General features: G+C 42.3%; 1 protein-coding gene across 6 annotated transcripts; it reads right to left on the bottom strand.

Annotated features, from left to right (window-relative positions):
* Positions 1–3,176: 3,176 nt before the first annotated feature.
* On the bottom strand, positions 3,177–21,560 carry LOC100691998 (high affinity choline transporter 1). Of its 6 annotated transcripts, none has more exons than XM_019359570.2 (10): positions 20,224–21,560; positions 12,615–12,683; positions 11,910–12,112; positions 11,676–11,789; positions 10,390–10,545; positions 6,770–6,918; positions 5,800–5,943; positions 5,455–5,608; positions 5,109–5,326; positions 3,177–3,944 (listed from the first exon to the last, which is right to left on the bottom strand). In XM_019359570.2, the coding sequence occupies exons 3-10, from the start codon at positions 12,091–12,093 to the stop codon at positions 3,402–3,404; spliced, it is 1,662 nt and encodes a 553-aa protein (XP_019215115.1). In that variant the 5' UTR covers positions 12,094–12,112; positions 12,615–12,683; positions 20,224–21,560; the 3' UTR covers positions 3,177–3,401. The 6 variants fall into 6 exon arrangements, with proteins under 6 accessions (XP_019215115.1, XP_005470111.1, XP_005470112.1 ...); XM_005470054.4 differs by having other exon boundaries at positions 21,288–21,560; XM_005470055.4 differs by lacking the exon at positions 12,615–12,683.
* Positions 21,561–22,109: the final 549 nt, after the last annotated feature.

Raw genomic sequence — 22,109 nt, 5'->3', positions numbered from 1 at the left:
CAATCCAGATGAATAAAAAGCATTAAAGGCAAGAGGAAGATGTGTTTATTAGATGCCTGGTTGAAGTGTCCCTTTAAGATTTTGCCAGCAGTCTTAAAAGCGTCTTTGAGCAGTCTAACATACATGAATCATTTTGTTTTGATTAGACCGTTCTGTTTCTGTTCTACATAACTGAATGTTCCGTCACACAAACTGTAAAATTATATCGTCAAGTATGAAAAGAGGACTGAAGTCAAAATAAATCTAAAGCTCAGAGACAGAAAATCTTTGACAAAACAACTGAAATAAAATCAGAGCTGTTCATTGTCTAATATTGAGGTGTTACTTCTGAAATTGTGAGATACACATTGCATGTTTGGGTTGTAACTGTGCGAGGAGTTCAGGGAAGACATTCAGTGTAATGGCTCTGAATGGCTCTTGGACAGAATTCATGGTATACAAACTCTTATGAAGAATCACACTGAAAATCTACACACATGCACTCATGTTTTTTTTTTTTTTAACTGTGGACCTGTTGTATTCTGAGTTTACCGCCTGCGTGCTTTCACATCATTAAACAGTGCAGTTGTCTAAATGTTTGCAAAATCTAGTTGATATTTACTTGCTGGGAGGGCTTAACCGTTCAGGACGTGTTGGAGAGCGGCGTGTGTGTGTGTGTGTGTGTGTTGCTTCTGGCACAAAGATGATTCAGACAGTAATTTGGTTTCATCCTTTATTCTGACAGAACATCACCCCATGGGGATTTACATTAACTGATAACAAAGTAGGACCTTGCCAAGTGGCAAGAAGAACAGTCTTCACAAAAGTTCAGTATACAAACAACTCAGTAAATGACAGTCGACATGCATGATAATATAAAACCAAATACATGTTTAGGGGACAAGATACAATATAGAACTCACACTGTAATACAAACACAACTGTCCAGCACTTTTAGAGCTGTCTGACCCGCAACGGAAACGAAAGCTTTAATTGCACAGACGACAAACGTACGCAGCATTTTTAAAACGTTCTTTTTGTAAGGCTGTGCCACCCTTCACTGGACCAGAGACGGCCTGTCGAGGATGGCTGCTGAGTTTCCTTTCAGATCATGTCGTGTGGACGTAATCTGAGGCTGTCGGGACAGGAGTGCTCATGTAGGCACGTACAATAACATGTTTCTCCACACGTGTTCACAATCAGTGCTCTCCAAAGTTCACCAACACCTGTTGAAATTCTATATTATTCATGTTCTGCAAAATCAAAGGTGAATTTATTTATTATTTTGCTAACTTGAGATAAAGTTTTCTACTCTGCACATAAGCGAACAACTGATAAAAAATAGAAAGTGTAGAAATACAAATTATGATCACAATTTACAGCACAAGAGTATAATACAAGTAGGAATCACAATCGCACGTATAAAAAGACACATGCATCATATCCTGCATGTCCTTATCTGTCTTTGATGTTTTACTTCTTTTTGACGGCTCGTTCACATTCACACTGTTGGATAGAAGCCAAAAAACGTAACGTTTTGTATACTTGAAAAACAACAATACCACTATGAGGCATCAGAGCAGTGACTAGAGTATATGAAAGTTTTAGTCTGTAAATTACACAATCAACAATTTAGTAAAACAGGTTTCCAGTGACATTAAAGGCAACAGCATGGCAGAGGAAGGCTTTCTGATACTACCAGGCATCTAGTGCAATAAAACACACATAAGGAAAAAGAAAAGAACCAACAAAAAACATTACACAGTCTTAAAAATCAAATCATTAATAAAAGGGAGTAGAATTTGTAGTGCTGTAAAACTTTCAATTCTCTGAATCTCAGCTGCAAACATTTGCACTGCCTCAGAGAAATAAATGATCCCATAGTAAACTACAGCTTTGCATACAGTTACAAAAAACTACAGTACATTAAAAACAAAAAAAGGGAAAGGCACTTCTCCCGTACTCTTGGAGAAAAAAAAAAGTGAGAAAGAGGAATGAGCGAGGAGGAAAACGAGGGAGATGTTGGGCGACTTCTCTGCGCAGTCATGGAATAAACTGCTACACTCAGTTATTTTGTGAAATGCATTCGAGCGAAGCGGGTGTACAGTTTCATCTCCCCCTGTTTTTCTTTACAGCAAAACTCATCATTCAGCAGACAAGGAGGGGGGAGGGAAAAATGGGACGTTTAAAAAGCACGAGATAGTGTCGGTGTTACTTCCATCAGTGTTTCCGTTGCCATTTTATGAGTTTTATTATTTCTCACACATCAGCACCTGCAGCATTGCACTGCAGTCGAGCTTGCAGCTGACTTATCTGTACCTGGGTTGTTTCAAACTTAAAAAAAAAGTCCTAAACTTGTTGGTGTCTACTTGCATGTAAAACATTTACACGTAATTGTAAAGCTTCACATCTTAATTATGTTTAAATGATTTGATGACTCAAATCATTTGGCAGACAGAACATTTTGGTGACCAGGGTTAATATTTCAAATAAATCACATGGTGCATAATCCCTCACAAGAGGAAAAATTAACCTAACTAGCAAGATGAGGAGAGCTGCTGTTGCTGCATTATTGGACTTGAGGCAGCCTTAGTGAATAAAGGAAGGAGATGATGATGAAATGAACTGTCTAAACATCTTTCACATATGAAGCCGTGCAAAACGTTCACTCGTTCTTTGTTCTCAGGGTGACATTTCTTTGTTCTATGTGAAAGAGCCGCGTCCTGCTGACAGTCAGAGGAAAGGTGGCGACACCCGCTGCAGAGCGCTGCGATGCAGATCATATGATCATATGATTATGTGAAATGTTAATAAATGACAACATACTATTTGTGTGTTGTTATAATTTTCAACATTCTGGAGGACTGATTGTTCCTTTTGTGCAGAGTCTCCTTTTTTGTGCAAGTGTCTTTTTACCACAGTGCTGGTGGTCGTTAGGAAATGAAATTCAGGTCTGGGCAGAAGCTCAACCTGCCAAAGTGTGTTTGTGAAAGTGAACTACTGTAAGCTTGTAGCAAAAAAAGAAAAAATGAAATGGCTTTAATGAACTGTATGTAATTTGTTTCTATTTTAAGTGATGACTGATGATTTAAATAGAATGCAGCACAAACTGCGACATTTTATTCTGGGTCTGTGTGAATGTTTTTATTGTGGCTATTTATACGACACAGGCGTATGGCTTTTAGCCAGGGAGCCTATTTTTGTTTTTTTTTTACTGTATTTGCTTTAGAAGACAACAGCTCATAGGTAGGGTACCAGAGAGCTCAGCTCATACCTGCTGCTGTTGTGTCAGCAGCGCTGTACAAACTGTACAAAGCATCCAGCCTTTGCTGCTGTTCCCCCTCTGTGAAATCGTGCCCAGCCGGCACACAAACTTGCCTCCGGCCGGCGCCCACCCTTTCTCCCCCTCGTTGTGAGACTTCTCAGCAGCTGGTGGTGTCCAGCAGCTGCTTGGCCACGGCAGCCTCTTCTTTTCCAGAGTTGGTCCTCTTAACGTCCGCGACCTTGGCTGCTGCTCTCTGCCTGCGCTTGACATTGAACACATCCCACTTCTCCGGCAGCAGGCCTTTGTTGAAAATGATGGACGCCAACAATGAAACAAGGAGAATAGACATTAGAGAAATGAGCATGATGGCGGTACGGAAGGGAAAGTACTGGGTTAACTTTCCCTCCTTGTCCAGCCGGCAGCCAGGGAACTGGATGGCTGGTGGGAGGCCGATGAGGGGCTCGCCGCTCAGGACCCTCATGACGAGCCCCATTATGTAGCCCACGATGGCGCCGTAACCGTTCGAGACCTTGAAGAAGAGGATGCAGACCAGCTGAGGGAACATTATGGTGTAGGACATGTCCACGCCGACAAGCCAGAACACCAGGACGCTACTGTCCAGGAAGGTGAGGCCGGTGCCAGCCAGACCCACGACCACCACGGAGATACGGATGACCCACTGCATCTCACAGTCTGAAGCCTGAAGGAGCAGAAGAAATGACAAGACAGACAAACAGAGTTAACAGCTTGTTGAGCCCTCCTAGGTGAAGAGACCCACTTACAAAGACGCTCAGCCACTGTGCGAGACGCCAGCAGTGAACAGTCTCACTGTATGAAACACTGGGTGTAGCTGAAACAATAAAACAGGTCGTTGCTTTCAAATAATTCTTTCTGCACAGTTAAGAACTTTTTTTCACGTTGTCTGTTTCTTTAAATGCTACTGTAAATGAAGGGATAATTACGGCTTAAGTACAGAACTCCTGCATAGAAATGGCTGCACATTGTGTTCCATGCCTTTTCAAATGAAATTGATGATTAATCCTGGTGAATCATCATTTGCATCTCCGCAGCATGCCAGAAAATGAAATCTCTTATGAAGTGAAATTGCCACTGGCACATGAAAAACTATGTTTTACATTAACCAGTAACAGTGTTTTATATACGCTGACCGTCATCGTGATGACAGTGCGAGATTGGGGGATCTTTTTACCATCTGAGAAGCATAAATGAAGACAGTTTGCTGAATTAAAGTCGGCAAATTCAGCAAAACCAAAAGATGGTGAGCACTACAGCTGCTGAGCTATGACTAACAAGATGGCATTGTCAGTTGAATTGATGGAGCCTCCCTATTGGATGATTGCTCAGCATTACCGCAGTTGTCAATACCACTGGGATGACTTATGTAGGAACAAAGTGTTCTTGAGCAGCAGACGCTGACACGCCTTTTCTGCAAGAACATATATTATCCCTAACGGAACTTTTCCTTCACATAAACAAAAATGGCATTGTATTACACCTGAAGGTGGCAGCACAATGGACCTTCAGACCAGGATCAAGTAGTAATAGGACACTGCAAACTGGTGCTGTGGTGTCGTCTCACAGAAAGAAGGTTCTAAGTTTAAATATCCCCACCACCTCCTCTGTGCATGGGTGAGGTTTCCTGCATAGTATAAAACCACATGCTTGTTTGGTAAACTGTCCACGGTTGATATGATGCTACGATGGCTCCAGGTCCCATGACCTGGAGTTAAGATAGGTAGTTAAAAGAAAAGGATGCACGGACATTATAATGCTGCTTCAACGCAACAGAGCAGAACACACTGCTGCTTTTACAGTCTGATTAGTGCTACTAAAAAACACTCACCTGCTTCCTGATGATGTTCTTGTAGATATTTGAGGAGAACAATGAGGCAGAGGACAGCAGGGCCGAGTCCATGGAGGACATGACGGCGGCAGCTACAGCCCCAATGCCAATGACAGAGATGTAGGGGGGTGTGAGGTACTGCAGAGCGATGGGGAGGATGGATCCTGCCTGGTCGCGCTCGTACGGGGTGGGCAGTCCATAAGAGGTTGAGTTCCAATCTAGCAGGAAGCAGGGGAGATCAAATTTCCCCATTAAGGAGATGGACACAGTCGTGTCAGTAAGGATATGTGGTAAACTGAAAAGCTGATGAAGGAATTTTCCACAGGTGCAAGTTTAGAAGCTTTACCTGTAGATGCAGCCACAGCCCCGATCAGGACTGAGGGGATACCGAGCACCAGGCAGCAGGCTGAAGAGGCGAAGCAGGTCACTTGAGCCTGGGTGTAAGATGAGGAGGACAGGATCCTTTGGTAGAACGCCTGGTAGGCCAAACCGCCCAGAGCCTGGCACAAACACACACACAGTTCAGACACGATGACAGGAATCGGCTTGGATTGTGAAACAGGACAAGATCAATCCTGCAATGAAGACGCTGCTGTTATTCTTGGCCAAGTTTAATTTAACTCGTTTGCTTCACTGAAAAATAATGTTGAGTACCATTTCCACGTGTGGCTTTTATAACATTCACACTCACCAGCAGCATGAAGTCATCGAACCACTTGCCCGCCTCATCGAGCTCCACGGTGCCGACCCAAGGAGCCTGGAAAGTTGTGTTGTATGCTGTCAGCGAGATGTCCACAGAGTGAGGGTTGGTCATCATGAAAGGGACGCACACCCACTGTTTACACAAGCAAGAACACAGATGATCTGATTATTAGCTCAGCAGGGGATATTTTTCATCAGACACTGAGGAAATGAGGCTTTAACGTCAACTCATTTTATTCCCCCGGGGTTTTTTATTCTGAGTGAAATACAGTCAACAAAAACAGTCAATTCATTTGCTGTTCTGGACATTCTTGATCACATAAAATCTTCTCTGTCTGCAGACTTAAATGGTTTAACGTCTAAGTCAACACAGACGGGAAGTTCTTTGTAGAATGGAAAATTCTGTAACCTCCGAAAACGCCACTGGCAGCAGAAGATCATGTGATATTAGGATCAAAGAACAGATATTAAATGGCTCGTGATGGACGCCTACTTTGTCATCAGTTTCTAAACTTTTAAGCTTAATCAGCATTTAGCGAAAAGGTTTCAGGTCCATTTTTGCTCATTTCCAGCTGTAGCCACGAGGGCTGTCCTTAAGTTGCCTGTTGGGAGCTGTTGTGGCAAATGTGGAGATCTACCCTTGTAAAGGTAGACAATAACAACTTTTGGGGGTGTGGCGTGGAGTCTTTGCGTGCAGACAGAGCCTTGACAAGCATGGGGCTTCCCAACAGTGGTACATGAAGTTGGTTTCCTACATAGGAGCCTTTTAGCAGTTGACAGCATAACATCTAGCACCAGTGTGCATTGTTAATAAGCTACCTGTTGACTCTATATTGAAATCTTATCCTTCTATATTCTTTCATGCAGCAGAACGAGTAACCTGATAGGATACATGCTTGAATAATATTTGTCATTCAGCTGGAGCTGCTGAGTTGCCATATTAGTAGACGGTTACGCACCAGGCTGATGAAGATGAGGATCAGCTGGATGACGTCTGTGTAAGCCACAGAGTAAAGCCCCCCCAGCAGTGTGTAGACTATGGCCACCACTGAGGAGATGATGATGGAGTAGACATAGGGCAGGTCCAGGATCACGCTCATGGTTCCACCTGGAACAACAGAGCAGAGCGATGAGCATCGGAGGACTGACGGACACTCGTGTACAGATGAGTGTATCTATGTTTACATGCAGCTTCTCACTTTCGTTGTTTAATTAGATGGTTTTAGGTTCTCAGTCTCTCTTTAAATACGTTCTCTCACACACCACACGCATCCACTCTTATTTCAAGTTCTAATAAGAAACTAGGCAACGACATTGTCTGGTTATACTGTTCACATATAGAGATGCAGTATTAACACATTACTCATAAGAGCAACATTACATGTGTAGCCGTTTAAGTCAGTTACGCTTAAGCATGGGTGACTTTGGTGTAAACCTTATGTTAAGCAACGATACAATGACAAAACTAACAAAAACCATAGAGGAACACAAAAGAAAGCAGCCTATTGATTGTGACTCCACTATGTTGAGTTTCACCCTCTTCTTTGGGCGAGTTAGCACCCTTTGTAATACTGATGTTTCATTTAAAAGAAAAACATTAAAGACAGAGGTGTAGAGAAGTGTGTTCTAGTGTGAAACAAGTGTAAAAAAGAAGAAATGAAACAAGTACATTTAAATAGGTGAATAATAAAAAAAAAAAGACATCTTGTTACTCAAACAAGACAAGCAAAAACATCACTACCTTCACCGTCTCTTCTGCCACATTGCCAGGGTCCCCCCAGCCGCAGCCTGCAGCCACACCACAACAATGCCCTTAAACAGAGAAGTGTCAGATCGGCACCATCGATCGCCACTCACCACCCCGCTGACCTTTCACCCCACCCACATTACAGCTACCTGACCACCCCTTCTTTACCACCCCGTCTCAACTACCCCACTAGCTTTGCATCATTATGAACTGAGACATGAACGCTTTAGATTGACCTTTAACCCAATTTGTGTATTTTATTGTAATATGATCCATTTCTCTGACTTTATCAGGTTCTTATTGGAAAATATAAACTACTGGACTAAGTGTCAGCTATCTAAGACTTTGTGGCCCTGCAAAGGAAGATTTGTTATACAGGTGTTCATTTTTTTGCACTTAGGCTTCATTTAACGTTTTGGCGTGAACTCTGAAACTGTTTAACACTTCTGCGATGGGTGGGACATGATGCAACACAGTCGCTGCATTGTAAATAATTCCTGGATGGCCTGTTTTCCAGATATAGTATCAGAGCTCTTATGCGTTCTGTGCTGAACTGTGCCTTTCCCCTCAATGCTAAATTTAGGAATAGGAAAGGTGGAATGAGATCCTGGGGCCTCTGGGGCTTAATGAACAGCACCAGGGATGGACAGGGGCAAAGAGCATCCCAAACACCCCCCAGGTTGTTATTAGATCCTTGTCCCACTTACAAACCTCAAACATGTGTGCATGCACACACACACGCACACACAGACACTCTCCCCTTTCCAAGCTGTCCTGTTCCCAATTTCTTCCCGGCAGAAATTGGACCGTGACAGTGCCGTTGATACTCCACTGCTAAGTGACAGCACATCGAAAGCATGTTTTTAGTTAAGCACCCACCCACACACACACACACACACACACACACACACACACACACACACACAAGCATAAAGCAGCTCAGTTTATGCTATACATACACACACACAGTCACTCAGCAACATCGCCCTGGTGGGTCAAGCACTCTATGGAGTATCAGGTGTTTGTGTGTGCGCATGTGATGCGTGCACATCAGGGAGGTTTGCATAACCTTTCCAAAAAAACACTGCAGGACGTTGTTAGACTGACATGTTAAGGAGGGGTGTCCCCTGATTCTATATCAGTTTGTAGGTTTGCACAAAAAAAAAAAAGTCCCAGGAGCTTTCCCGCCTCCCCACCAGTCCTTTTGTGGAGCACCGGCACAGCTTAAAGTGACTCAAACAAATCTCATTAGATCTCACTGCTTCTCTTTAAATCTTTAAACTACACACAGGCATTAAACTTTAATTCAGCATGTAACATTTACCCGTCAGTCACAACTGGCACAAACTTTGGAAAATGTCTCTAATGACACAGCAATCTGATTGGAATAATTGATCACCTTTCACAATCAAAAGGCTGCTCGATGTCTAACCCCCTTTTTCAAATAACACTGGAAAAGAAAACAACGTTAAAAAACACAAAGGAAAACATTATACACACACAAAGGCGCGCACACACACACTTTTGCCTCTTGGCAAACACCCATGCGCATACACACTTGCGTTCACCATCTCAGCACGTAACACACACAGATACACACGACACCATCAAAACAGTATTAACAATGTTACCAAACAAGCAGGTTAAATAAGTCACACCATTCCTATTACTTTACGAACATTTCAAAGTAAATTCAATCCATCATAAAACTTTGTATGTGAACTTTTACTTACTTTTACAAAAAAAACAAAGAGACCCTACCAGCAGGAGTAGTGAGTTTTTAGATCATATGACTGTTAGAAATAGAATTGTTACCTAAACATGAGTGACAATACAAAGATCCACATTAATCTTCAAATAAGTCAGGTGAACACTGTGTAACAACAATAACCCAGAGCTGCAATTATTTTTAGTCACTCATCCTCATTGTGCCTATAATAAGAGTCAACATTTGTCTTTGCAGAGCCACTAGGATGACCTCACAGCCGTGCACGAGAGCAGGATGCTCGGTTCGCTCTGCAATGTTTAGGTTTTTTTGTCTTTTTGACACTGACTATTAGCTACACTGGTGTTTATATTTTGGGGGCTATTAATCCTTCATTTCAGACAAGGCCTTTATTTACAGCCAGTAATCAGGATGTTTACAAATGTTACTAGCAGATACCTGTTGTAGCTAATTATTCAAACCAAATGAGTTAGTCTGACTTTAAACTGAGCTGTATGGCTAACTAGATTATAACTAGCATGCATGTTGGCGCTAAAGCAGCATAAATAAACTGAGAAATGTTCTGTTCAGATATTGCAGGGTATAAACAGCTGGTCCTTCTAAAAAAGGCATAGTTGTTTTAAAAATGTAAAGCTTATCTACTTGTTTGACGTTTGAGATGCTAACGTATTGTCTTCTGTTAACTTTAAAACGATTGCGAACCTCAAAATTGAACCAACAGTGGGACAAAGCTGATAGCATTACTCTACCCAAAGTAGTGTACCTTATAATTCTATTTTTTGTGTGGGTTTTTTTTGTGTTTTTCGCCCATTCTTTAAGCTTCTTTAAGCTACGTTAACACCTGGTGAAGAAGTTACAAGCCAGCGACTGTTTACAAAGTCGGCTGTTCATTGATAACTTTTGTTTGCAGTTTTCTTATAGCATTGTTTTCTTCACCTGCTTCCTTCCTCTGCATTATTTACAGCATTCAAGATGTTTGCCAAAAAAACATCCACTATCAGTATCCTGCTGTTTTTTCTTTTTTTCCCCATGTATTCTATTGGTTGCACAATTATGTGCATACACATTATATTGCCAGACCTTTTATAAAGTGTGAAGTAACTTACCCAGGCTGACAAGTGTGCGTGCCACCCACAGCACGTCTGCAACCAGTGCAGGAAAGATCAGTGCACTTGCAAGGACATTCCCATACTTCTTTTGGAAAGGATCCATCATTGTCACGTACTTGTTTTCTCTCATTGGCTTGGCAAAGAAAAAGCCACCTGCAGGAGGAGGAAAGGGATTTAGCAACACATCTGATTACCTCCTTGAAAATGTTGTCAAGTTTAGGATACATCGTTTACATATATCTTTCATTAAAGAGAGAGAAAGGAAGCGATTTAGTGGCTGAGTGAAAGAAAAACGCTTTTGAACAATAGCAAAAACAAGTGCTCCCTCCAGACAGCATAATAAACACCTTCAGACAAACCCATGGGGCCATAAGGCCAACAATGGGGCATGTTATATTTCCTGATAAGAGGCTCCAATTCACATTACTCTCACGATCTGTGGGCTATTGTGAAAGAAGTGCCCGAGTGCCGATGACTAAACATGTCACGAATGTTTTTGGATGCCCCGCCGAGTTTGTCAATTTGGTGAATTCACAAGAAGGCAACCCAAGCTCAGGGGTAAACTCATCTGTTTGCACCTGTTGCCTCCAGTTAAAATGCTAAACTGATTTATCACAGTACTATTTTTAACGCGAGCGACACTTTTATTGGTGCAGTCAAACGGGGTCTGCGGCAAAGGGAGTTGGACGGACGGCGGTCAGTAACACTTCTGCTGCAGACAGACACTCATTTTATGAATGCATTTTACACACTGTGGATAACTTAAAGGTGGTTATGGTAAAAATACTAAACCTATAGCTGCTCACTCTTAATGGTTAAATCTCTATCATCTTTCCATAGTTCTCTCATAGTTTTCAGTTTAGCATTCTTTGAGTGCCCTGACTTCCTCTAATAATAGCACCTCTCGTACCCAAAGGTCATTGTACCACAGGACCTTCATTAGCTCCTCCTGGGTGTAAAATGAAGCATACAAATGTTAAACTTTCTTCTTCCAAACACTGGAGGGGACTAAGCTCTGTTGTTATTAAAGCTGACATCAACTTTTTGTTTCTATTTAAAAGTCCACCCCTGGAATGTGAGGATAACAAGCACCAATCTGACCTGCACAGTTGCATCCAATTAAATGGAGCCTGGACTAAAATCATGTAAAAACACCTACCTGACCAAACGGACACGCTTCTATTCTAATCAACCCAGAGCGTGCTTTGAGTGCTTTGTACTTGCATTGCACACGCCCTGCTGCGGCTCGGTTTGTTCTTGTTTTGTAAATGGGTTCCACTCACCTAAGAAGAAGGTCAGGACATAGGGCACAGGCATGAGTGCCCAAACTGCACCTAGCGTTGGGTTGTATGTTGCTTCAGCTATACCCAGGATGAAGCCTCCACCAACCCATGTAGCTGCAGACGAAGAAAAAACAACTCACTTTTCTTATTCATTTACCACTTTCAAAGATCAAAATTTAGTGCACTATACAAAAGACTCAGTGTATATTTATTCACACCATCTGACTGCCTTACCAGTAAGTGTGAAGATACCAACTAGTAAGTTGATATTGCGTCCAGCCAGTAGTGTTATCTCCATGCCGTCTCCTGTGCATTTTTTCTCCTCCTTTTTGGAACGCAAGGACGCCCAGATGCCCGTGCCCAAGATGAGCAGGTAAAACAGCGCCATCACCACCAGACCTGGTATATTGAGAGCCATCTTGAACTACTTTTGTGTCCTGCAGAGAGACATCAGAGGCTGGTGAAAAACTGAGTCGCCAACAGCTTCAAAAGGAAACATGCAGATGCTGCTTGCAGGTGTTTTAATTGTAAAATGCAAATAAATCACATCTAATTCTCTCTTTTTTTGTGTAGATAAATATTTGCAGGACTGTAGTGCAAGGAGGACGGGGGAGGAGCCAGGTTTGCATAAATTTAAAAGTCACCTGAGAAGAATCTGATAAAAACGTGCATTCATAATGTGCAGGGAGAAATTAAGCCCAATGAAAAGAAAACAGAAGGATATGTTTGTATTAATGAAACCTGAGCAAAGTGCAAAGAAACCATCTGCCTTCTTTAAAAAAGCAAAAAAGGGTTAGAGTTTAAAAAAACAAAAACATAAGAAAGGAGCAGTAGCATCTGAGGACCTGGCTCTTGGTGCAAAAGGGGGGGGGGGGGGGGGGGTAATAAGAGGCAAGGGGCATGAAGGATGAAGAGTCAAGGAGGTGAAAGGGGTCTCACCATAACACTCGGCAGCACTGATGAAGATGGTGGACAGATGTTGTCCCCCGTCTTCAGTGGTTGAGTAGCCTAAATTTCAACCCCAAACATTGGGAAGTGAACACATCTGAGAGCCACATTAATACGTATGTGTGTGTGTGTGTGTGTGTGTGTGTGTGTGTGTGCAGTTACTGTGAGCGGGCATTGCACCGACGCCTTCTTTGAAAAAATTAAAAACCAACTCTCACTCATAGACTCGCTAGACTAAAGTTTTTTTATTGAACACATCACAGTAAAGCAGTAAGGTTTCTTATTATAAACCAACTCCTTTATTTTAAACACAGCCAGTTCATTAGTTAAAAGTTTTTCATACAGAAATAATTGGTTAAAAAAAAGCCTATATACACACACATGAGAGAATATGTAAGAGGGAAAAAAAAGAATTTTGGTGCGAGTTAAATCCGAAAAAATAATTTTTTTAGGAAAATGTGTTTACGTGGAAGCATGGAAGGAACGAGCGAGGTGGAGACGGGCTGTGTGGGCTACGGGCTCGCTGCCAGAGTCAACTACAGCCTCAAAAGCGCACTGACACAGCCCATGTGTTTTATTCCTCCTGTTGTTCGAGTGTGCGTGTGTGTGTTTGTACACACTGTTATTGCCTATAAATAGCAAACATGGCTGGGTTCAAACTGCATCACTGCTACATTAAAGTGCTCATGTTTTCTATGCAAAGCTGTAAAGGTTTAAAGAGAACAGAGGGCTGCAAACAGAACCCTGAATCATCTGAGTCGGTGCCTCTGCACTGTATGAGGAATACAAGGCTTTCTGGCACTTTGAATGAAAATGTGAAGTGCGAAGAATAACAAATGTCTTATGAGTTCTTCTGATATGCATTAATGTGTGTATACAGAGACAGACACCACCTGTGGCTGCATGACTAACATTCAGCATGCAATAAACTTAAAACATCTGCACCATAACTGTCAGTGCAGTTTGTTTTAGGTACTGAGCAGCATCTCAATTTGCTTAGAACTCTGTCCTTGAACATGTATGGGGTTTTATATGACTGTTTTCATATTGGGTGATATGAGATTTGGGAAGATTTATACTAGTTAATCCTTTTCCTTAAAAAGCCTCGGTTCTAACTAACTACAATTTTAACTGACCAGACTATTTTCTCAACCGGCTCTTTTCCTCTCAATCAGAGCATGCAAGACATTTCACAGACCAGTGAGAGGCTTGGAGTCCCTCTTTCCGGATATATGTTTACTGACCTACTTTAGAGTTGAAAAGCATCCCAGTATGTCTGCCTTGCTTACTACACAGAGTTTCGTTGCCATCTGAATATCGTGCCCCTACGGACTTGGTCAGTGACGTGGATCGTCTGCCTTTTCTTAGCGAGACTGGCCACTCTCATGTTACAGACCTCTCTGGTCCAAATGCAAAAGCAAAAATTACTTATTTCACATATTTACACTTTTCACATTCACATCATTCACCCTGTTTCCTTTTATTGTTCACTTTTGAAAGCATGGACACAACACCAGCTGACTTTAGCTCGTATTTGATCCTGGATCACACTAAAATGATGTCCAACTGAAAGGATGCCAAGATATGTGTGCTGTAGGCAACTCCCAACCAGGCAACTAAACTCTGTTAAGTAAGAGGCAACAAAAAACCAGCTGGCTTTCTTTTAATAACTCCTGACAGGTCAGCTTATGCAGCACACAGTCACATGCATTTCTTTCATTTTGCTGTCATAATATGTAACTAAAGCTCTAATAATAGCTGCTGAGCAGCATCCAGTGCCCCATATGTCAGATGCTACTTGCATGTTTAGGGTCTGTATCCATACATGGACCAAGTAGATACTGTTGGTCTGCAATTCATTTGCTGGCTTAATTTAACTTCACATTAACTTGACATGTGTTCCCAGTCCGCTTTGCTTAAGCATTGGACTTGGAGCATGGTTTAAGTGCAATGTGCCACTTTTGGTGCAAACAGGGACTACTTATTCCTATTTGTACAACTTCCAGGAGCTCTGGAGTGAAGTAATAGCTGTCTAATAGTTGGAAATGCAAAACTTCTCCAACAACAGCAATTCCCTTCAAGCAAGCTGTAGGAAATTGTTGCCTTTCCTTGCACTAAAGTCCAGGCTCACTAAAGCCTGGACTTTAGAGTACCTACTCTGCAGAAGATAAAAGAAAAAACCCTCTAAAACTTGAGTTTTAGGAACCACATTGGTCCTTAGTTCCTCTGGGGCAGACAAAGACAAAAAATGCGGTACCACCTCCAACGATTACCAGAACCATTAAACTATTACTATAGGAAAAGTACTAGAGGAACATGTTAGAACATGCTAGAGGCCCAAGATGAAGAATACTGAAGAAATCTTTTGCTAAACAAATGTTCTGCCAACAGGATTTACGTCTGATATTTGTGAAGTTGCGTGTGACCTTTCTTGGTACACAAATGACACTTAACGTTAAAACTGTGTTTCAAAAAAAGATGTCTTGATATGAAAATAAATTTATTAGGCAGCTGTAAGTAACAGTTTAATTATACTAAGATTTTGAGAGTCCTCTCGCCAAAGCAACCTATAATCAACTTTTATCATCAGGTGTTTGCTATATAGAGAGCTAAAAGCCATAAAAAGCTAAAACTGGCCTTTGCTGTTCAACACATGAGCGAAGAAGCTCTGTATGACATTAACACTCAGTTGCTCAATCATAAAGCTAAACTAATTCATATGTATGACTATAAAAAAAGGGGGGGGGGGATTAGCATTGTTGCCTCACAGCAAGAAGGTCCTGAGTTCAATTCCACCATCAGGCCAGGGTCTTTCTTTGTGGAGTTTGCATGTTCTCCTCGTGTTTCTCCCATAGTGGGGTCGAAATTGCCCATAGGTGTGAGTTTGAATGTAAGTGTGAATGGTTGTCTGTTTTATTAATGTGTTAGCCCTGTGACCCTGAAAAGGATAAGTGGAAGAAAATGGATGGATGAACTAAAAAAAACAAACAAACAAACAAAAAAAAAACATATTACATAGGCTAAACATTCATTTATCATTGGCTTGAATACTTTCAAGGCAAGGTCTATAGAGAATATTACTTTCATGCCTCATTGAGAAACCACTCTAATGACCCTTTTCACACAATGAACGGCTTCATCGTTTTATATCACCATCGAGACCTTCTCCTATAAATGTCACGTCAGCAGGCTGACGACTCATCACTGGTAATTAGGGCCCGAGCACTGAGAGTGCGAAGGCCCTATTGTATCTGCTCCGTTTCTTCTTCTTCTTATTATTATTCAGGCAAAACAAGGGCCTTTTTGAGGGCTTTAACATGCTCAAAAACTCATGAAATTTTGCACACATGCCAGGTCTGGTGAAAAATTTCGTATTTTAATGGTTTTACATATGAGCACTGGGAAATGGCTCTAGAGCGCCACCTATGCGTTGTTAAATACAGCCCTACGACCACATCGTTTGAGCTACATGTATGAAATCTGGCACACGTGTATCATCCCAAGACGAACAAAAAAGTCAGTGGGACCATTGACGCAAACCCAACAGGAAGTCCGCAATTTAGAGGTGAAGGTGACATTTTGGCTCTAGTTTTGCCATTTCCATGCCTCGAACTTTTTCGAACTCCTCCTTGGGATTAGGTTGTATAAGCTTCATCTTTGGTCAGTGTCAACTACACACCTGGGCCATGTTAAATTGCGGAGCTTTTGAGTTTTGGGGATACTGTGAGGCCGTGGCACCACGGCGAATTTCGATGACTCGCCATGAAAATCTTATTGCCTCTCATTCTGTCATACATGGTCCGACATGGACCAAAGAGCACACATATGATAAGGCTCCTCCCCTGAACATATTCCAACTGCCATATTTGACATCAGGGAGAGCGCCACCTTGTGGGAACAGGAAATGTCATGTTTTACACTTTGGGGTACAGTATTGTGATGGGTGACATCTGCAGCCTCAAATTTCTCCAGGAAAGCCTTAAGGAGTTGGTCTTGGGTTACAGTGAAAACTGTGACTTTTCGCGAAAGGGTGTGACCCCAGTAGCATGGCGAACTTTGATGTCTCGCCATGTAGAAACAAATTAGTATAACTCAGTGAAATCCTGATACTGATAAGCACTCACCGACGCATCACCCTCCCTACCCCGGATCCAACGCCACCTCCAACGCTTACCTCCCCTCTGATGTGGACATCGGGTCAGCTGGAGGCGCAGTCGAACGATTGCAGCGGTCCCAGATCAGATGTACACACTGGAACTCTTTCCCATGTTGCTCGTCTGTGTTTTATTGTGCTATGGTGTGTTGATATCTGTCCATTCCTGTATTATCCTTTTGTGTTACACATTTCGATGTTTTTTCCTCGCTACCTAGCCTGACCTGTCTCCCCAATGTGATGTTGTGTAATGTATGTACGGTCGGCAAGGTCTGTCATCTCGGTTGCGGGCAAAAGACCTGCAACTGACAAATAAAGGCTATCTCATCTCATCTCATCAGTACCAGACTTTACAGGCGTGATGTCAGACCCGCCCTGAACAGATTGATGTGCCCATTGTCAGGAATACGCAGAGCGCCACCTAGTGGCAACAGGAAATGTCATGTCTTTCACTTTGTTGTACTGATTTTCACAGGTTCATCGTGGCCACCTCAAAAGCGGTGAATATCACCATCAGTCCCTCATGATGCTTCAGTGAGAAAATTGTGACTTTAAACTGAACGGCGCACCCTGGTGGCAACGCGGTTCACTATGAAAGATGAAGTGGCTTTTGAGGGGCTTGGAAAGTTTAAAAAGTCTTGAAATTTGGCGCACTCCTCAAATGTGATGAAGGCTTTCTTGTTATGTGATCATTTTCCTTGAATAGCACAAAATGGCTCCACAGCGCCCCCTACAAAATTTCAAAACATCAGCCCCTGCTCTGCGTTTCGTCTATGAGTCTGAAACCTGGTAAGCTTATGGAAGATATCAAGATGTACAAAAAAGTCTCTTGGAGCAATATCCCAAATTCAACAGGAAGTCAGCCATTTTAAAATTAATGTGTAAATTTGACGACATTTTCCCCTCTTTTCTGGCACCGTACTTTGACGAACTCCTCCAACGGATTTCGTCAGATTGACACGATCTCCAGTGCGTGGAATCCAAAGACCTTTGTGATGTTAAATTGCGAAGCTTTTTACGTTTAGGGAAACGGGGTGGTCATGGCGGCACGTGGAGTTTCAATCACTCGCCAAAAAGCAGTAATCTGCTGTCACTCAAAAACACAATGTCCAATCTCTCCCAAAGGTCGCAGGCGTGATGAGACTCGAGCTCGGAAATGTTTGTTATGCCATTTGTCAGTAATGGTTAGAGCGCCACCTAGTAGGATGACTACAATCATGATTGAATGAGATGAGATGTTAGCTGGAGGTTAAATGCATGAATTCCATCAATGTGACATCAGATTGGACGTGCTGGTTTTAGGTGTTGGGCTTGGCTCGACGCGATGGGGTGCGAGGGCACTCATAACGCTGCTTGCAGCTTTAATTTTCCATTACTCTTGCTACCTGGTCTAAGTGTGAATACAGCGCAGACATGAGTCTTAGGGCCTGTAGCTATCAGTGCAGTGTATCTATACACACCAAGGGCGTAGATTTGGTTTTGGCATTGGTGGGGACGGATGATTCAACCACTGAACCCTGCCCTGTTTTTGTCTTTGCTTCTTGATAAAAAAGGAGAAATATACTTGCCTACATATGCTATTCTGCATGCTTTTAAACCATTTAAAATCACAAGTCATAGTTTTATATGTGAATTATATAATGTTAAATTACTATTAAACAAATGACTGACTAAGTATTTTAGGCTTTAGTTTACTTCAGCCATATTCCATATAAATCAGGTATCATACAAAAATAAAAATAGCTTCAAATACATTTATGACAATAAAAGAATATGATTTTAAGGACTTAACAACATTACTTCAGTTATAGTGCACCAACATCTCTGATACATTAGCACTAAGTAAACACTGAATGACCTGCTGGCTTTTGTCCATAAAACTACTCATCTAAGATTACCACGAAGTAAAAGATCTCTCAGCAGCATTATGCAACATTTTAGGCACTATTGCCCCGATCAGCTCAGTGAGCTGGGACTTTTTATTCTAAACATGAACTGTTACAGCAACACACATGGACTACTGGTGCCCCACACAACAACTCAGTGTCCACTATGTGAGGGAGCCAAACACATGACTTCTCTCGTTAGCTGAGATGAACTGCTGGCATATTTGTTTTACATCTATACTGTCCAGTCTCTCCTGGTGGACATGGCAACACATTATTCATGGTTACATACAATTTTAGACAGATGTGGGCCAAAGCCTCACACAGACTTGCCAACATTTAGACCTCAGAATTAGCAAGACATTCAAAAGGGCTGTTGGTGGGGGGAGTGGTATACATGTACATATATATACAAAAAACTTGAATCTTACAGTGTTTATTTATCGGATAAAATAAGTTAAATGTCACCGTTATTATTGTCCGGCCGGAAACAGGCTGGGGGTGTCCAAATTCAGAGGCTGTGTCCACCTGAGGACCCGGCCTTCGCGATCTAAGTGGGCCGGGTCCTCCGAAAGCCAGGTAGACCGGAAATGAGCGACTGTGAAATTGGACGGGAGATTTTCGGGAGGGGCACTTAAATTCGGGATTCTCCCGGAAAAATCGGAAGGGTTGGCATGTATGGCGTAGCACAGCCTGTAACGTTATTATGACGGACACATTTTATGAGTGAACTTGACTTTAAGTGACTTACAGGTTTCTTTGAAAAATACTTTCTTATATCCAGGTTCTTCCTTTTTGCTGCCATCCTCCTCTCCTCCTCGCAGCGCAGGCTTACCGCTGCTAAAACTAAACAGAGCTCCCTGAAAGGCACAGCCAATCACGTCGGCCACATTTGTCACATGAGGTAGGACTCCAGTAGAGAACGTAATTTAACTTTCTGCATCGCTGGGTGAATGAGACTTTGACAGATCGTTTTTTTCTTTCTATCGGGTTTGTTTTTCTTTACTCGAAGAGATCAAATTATTGGAGGGGACAATTCAATAATCACTGGATATTGGTGGGGACATGTCCCTTCCGTCCATGCCAAATCTACGCCCTTGATACACACATTAATCTGTTATTAGTTTACATATACAACACAATCATATTTTCAAAGTTGGATATACTTTGTAGTCGTGTTTTCTCTTCTTTATGGTGCAAACCAAAAGCAGAAAAGAAATCCACTCACCAAAAATTCCCTTTTGATTAGTGTCAGCTTACAGAAATACAGAAAGAAGCGTTAAACAGTGCACCCACAGATGAACTGCTGTGCTGCTGAACAGCCGTTTGATATGTCGTCAGTTATTAGACCCATTTTTCCAAGCAAACAGCAACCAAGCCTGAAAAACCTGTAGTGTATTAAGAACACAAATTTCCGTTCAACGTTATTTTATGTCTCATTTCAACTAAGTTAAAACGACACAACCAATTCGGTTTGAAAATATCTTAAGATCTAACAAACTGACGAGCAAACTTTTTAGATAGTTGTCACACAGCATAAAAACAAACATTTAACACTCACAGCAGATTTACTGCAGGTCGGGCATCTCACGATATATCAGCGCTTTGCCGTGAGCTAAATGCAGCAGGTTCAGCTGACAGAGAGCAGACTTCTTGCTGCCTTTTTTCTCTTTCTGTTTTTATGTTTTGTTTTGCGTTTTTTTTTTTTTTTTTTTGGTTCAACATTGTTTTACATTCTCTTTCATACATGTGCAGACGCCTGTCTAGGCACTGGAACAGTGGCATTTTACGCATGCCTCCGCCTTCCGCTCCCATCACAGACACCAATACACGCATCTAATTTGTCAGCCTGTCAGTACTTTTCCGTCACACTGGCTCTGGGGTTTGCAGCCTTTCCCTTCTACGTCCCCACCCCCCTGTGTGACTTTGTGATGCTGAGACAGTGCTTACGGATATTACCGGCGTAAAATTATTTATCTTTAAGCGGATACAGCGCTTAGATTGCAGTTGCAAAGTAATATCAGGACACGGACTTGGCATGAGGCTCAAGAGTCAATCCTCAGCGAGGATAACTTTGACTGAGAGAAATAGGAACTACTTGGATGATTAAATGCTTAGAGGAAGAGAAGACAGGGAAGACCAAATAAGTAAAATTGCACGAGGTGCGGACTGCCTATTAAAGCAGCCCACACACATCGTTATTACAGTATAAATCCCCATAACACTTTCTTCTATGAAACACCACATCGGCATTAAAAAATCATTCAAAGTCATCACACTCTGACACTAGAGCCCGGTATCGTTTCAGTTTCTGCACACTAGAAAATTACAGCTTAAAAAACGAAGATATGCTTCATTAGTCACACAAATTAAACCAGAGAGCCAATTTGGCTCTGCAGCGGAGGTCCTCGATGCTATTTCTAGGCACCGGCATGCACTCCACTAAGTGTGTCCCAACTTGACTGAGTTTGAACAACTTTACAAACAGTCTGCACACGGACTGGACACGGACACAATAACATGTGGAATTTTAGGGAATGTCAAAAAGTCTGCAGAAAGTAACACAAGGTGGCAACAAAGAAAAACAAATACACATGCGAGCATATTCACTGACTGAATACATACCTGAAGTGCACAGTACGACTCAGTTCTTAGTGATGAAGAGGGGACAGAGGTGTTTCTCACAGGCCAGGTGATAAACTCAGTCCAGGATGACACTGGTCCACAGTGCTGAGGGAATGAGAGACTACCAGAAAATGTAATGAAAGTTCTTTTAAATTAAAAAACAAAAAACAAAAATCTATTGGAAAAAAAAAAGAAGCCTGGAAGAAAGAGGTGAGTCAGAGATGATGTTCAAAGAGAGGCTGGGGCCACCGGAGAAGGATGTAAGTCTCTAAAATCAGCAGCCAGACTTCCCCTGATTTTAAAGCTCACGGGGGAGGGGTTAAGCACAACACAAAGGAGAGGGAAGCTGCCGCTAGTGCTACCTGATTGGCGACTTGGCCCCCTGGTTCTGTCTGCAGCCAATTAGCAGTGGTCAGAATCTAGGGGCAGAGCAGACTCCTCCTTAGCTTTGGCCCACACGAGGATGGCTTTCGGTGTGGGTTGGCACTGCCACATCCAGATGCTCATTATGGCTCATTAACCCCCCCACCCTCTTTCCCCCTCACTGACACCCCCCAACCCTTCTCAAAAACTTTATCATCTCCCAACCACTTCTCCTTTTCTGTCTCTAACTGTATCTGTCTGCCACCTACCTGCAGCCAAGGCAGCTGTGCAGCCAGGCTGAAGGATGCAGTACCAGGATCCTCTCTGTCCTTCCACATGGAGACAAAAATAACCTCTGTCTGTGTGCTGTTTTTTCCCCCTCTCTTTGGTGTCATTGGTGTGCTAATGTGTGGCCAGTACTTTCATAAACCAGTGCTTCTTCTGAAATATGTGTTTTAG

Source organism: Oreochromis niloticus, linkage group LG6 (genome assembly GCF_001858045.2).
Source record: "Oreochromis niloticus isolate F11D_XX linkage group LG6, O_niloticus_UMD_NMBU, whole genome shotgun sequence".
Lineage (NCBI taxonomy): Eukaryota > Metazoa > Chordata > Actinopteri > Cichliformes > Cichlidae > Oreochromis > Oreochromis niloticus.
This window is presented reverse-complemented; position numbering and strand designations above follow the sequence as displayed.

What these genes read in the sequence shown, in the direction of transcription:
- LOC100691998 (XM_019359570.2), bottom strand. Translation starts at nt 12,093, where the DNA reads ATGGCTCTCAATATACCAGGTCTGGTGGTGATGGCGCTGTTTTACCTG. An exon ending in TGTCCTGACCTTCTTCTTAG is followed by an intron (nt 10,546 to 11,675) that starts GTGAGTGGAACC and finishes CTCCTCCTGCAG; the next exon opens with GTGGCTTTTTCTTTGCCAAG. An exon ending in ACGCACACTTGTCAGCCTGG is followed by an intron (nt 6,919 to 10,389) that starts GTAAGTTACTTC and finishes CTGTTGTTCCAG; the next exon opens with GTGGAACCATGAGCGTGATC.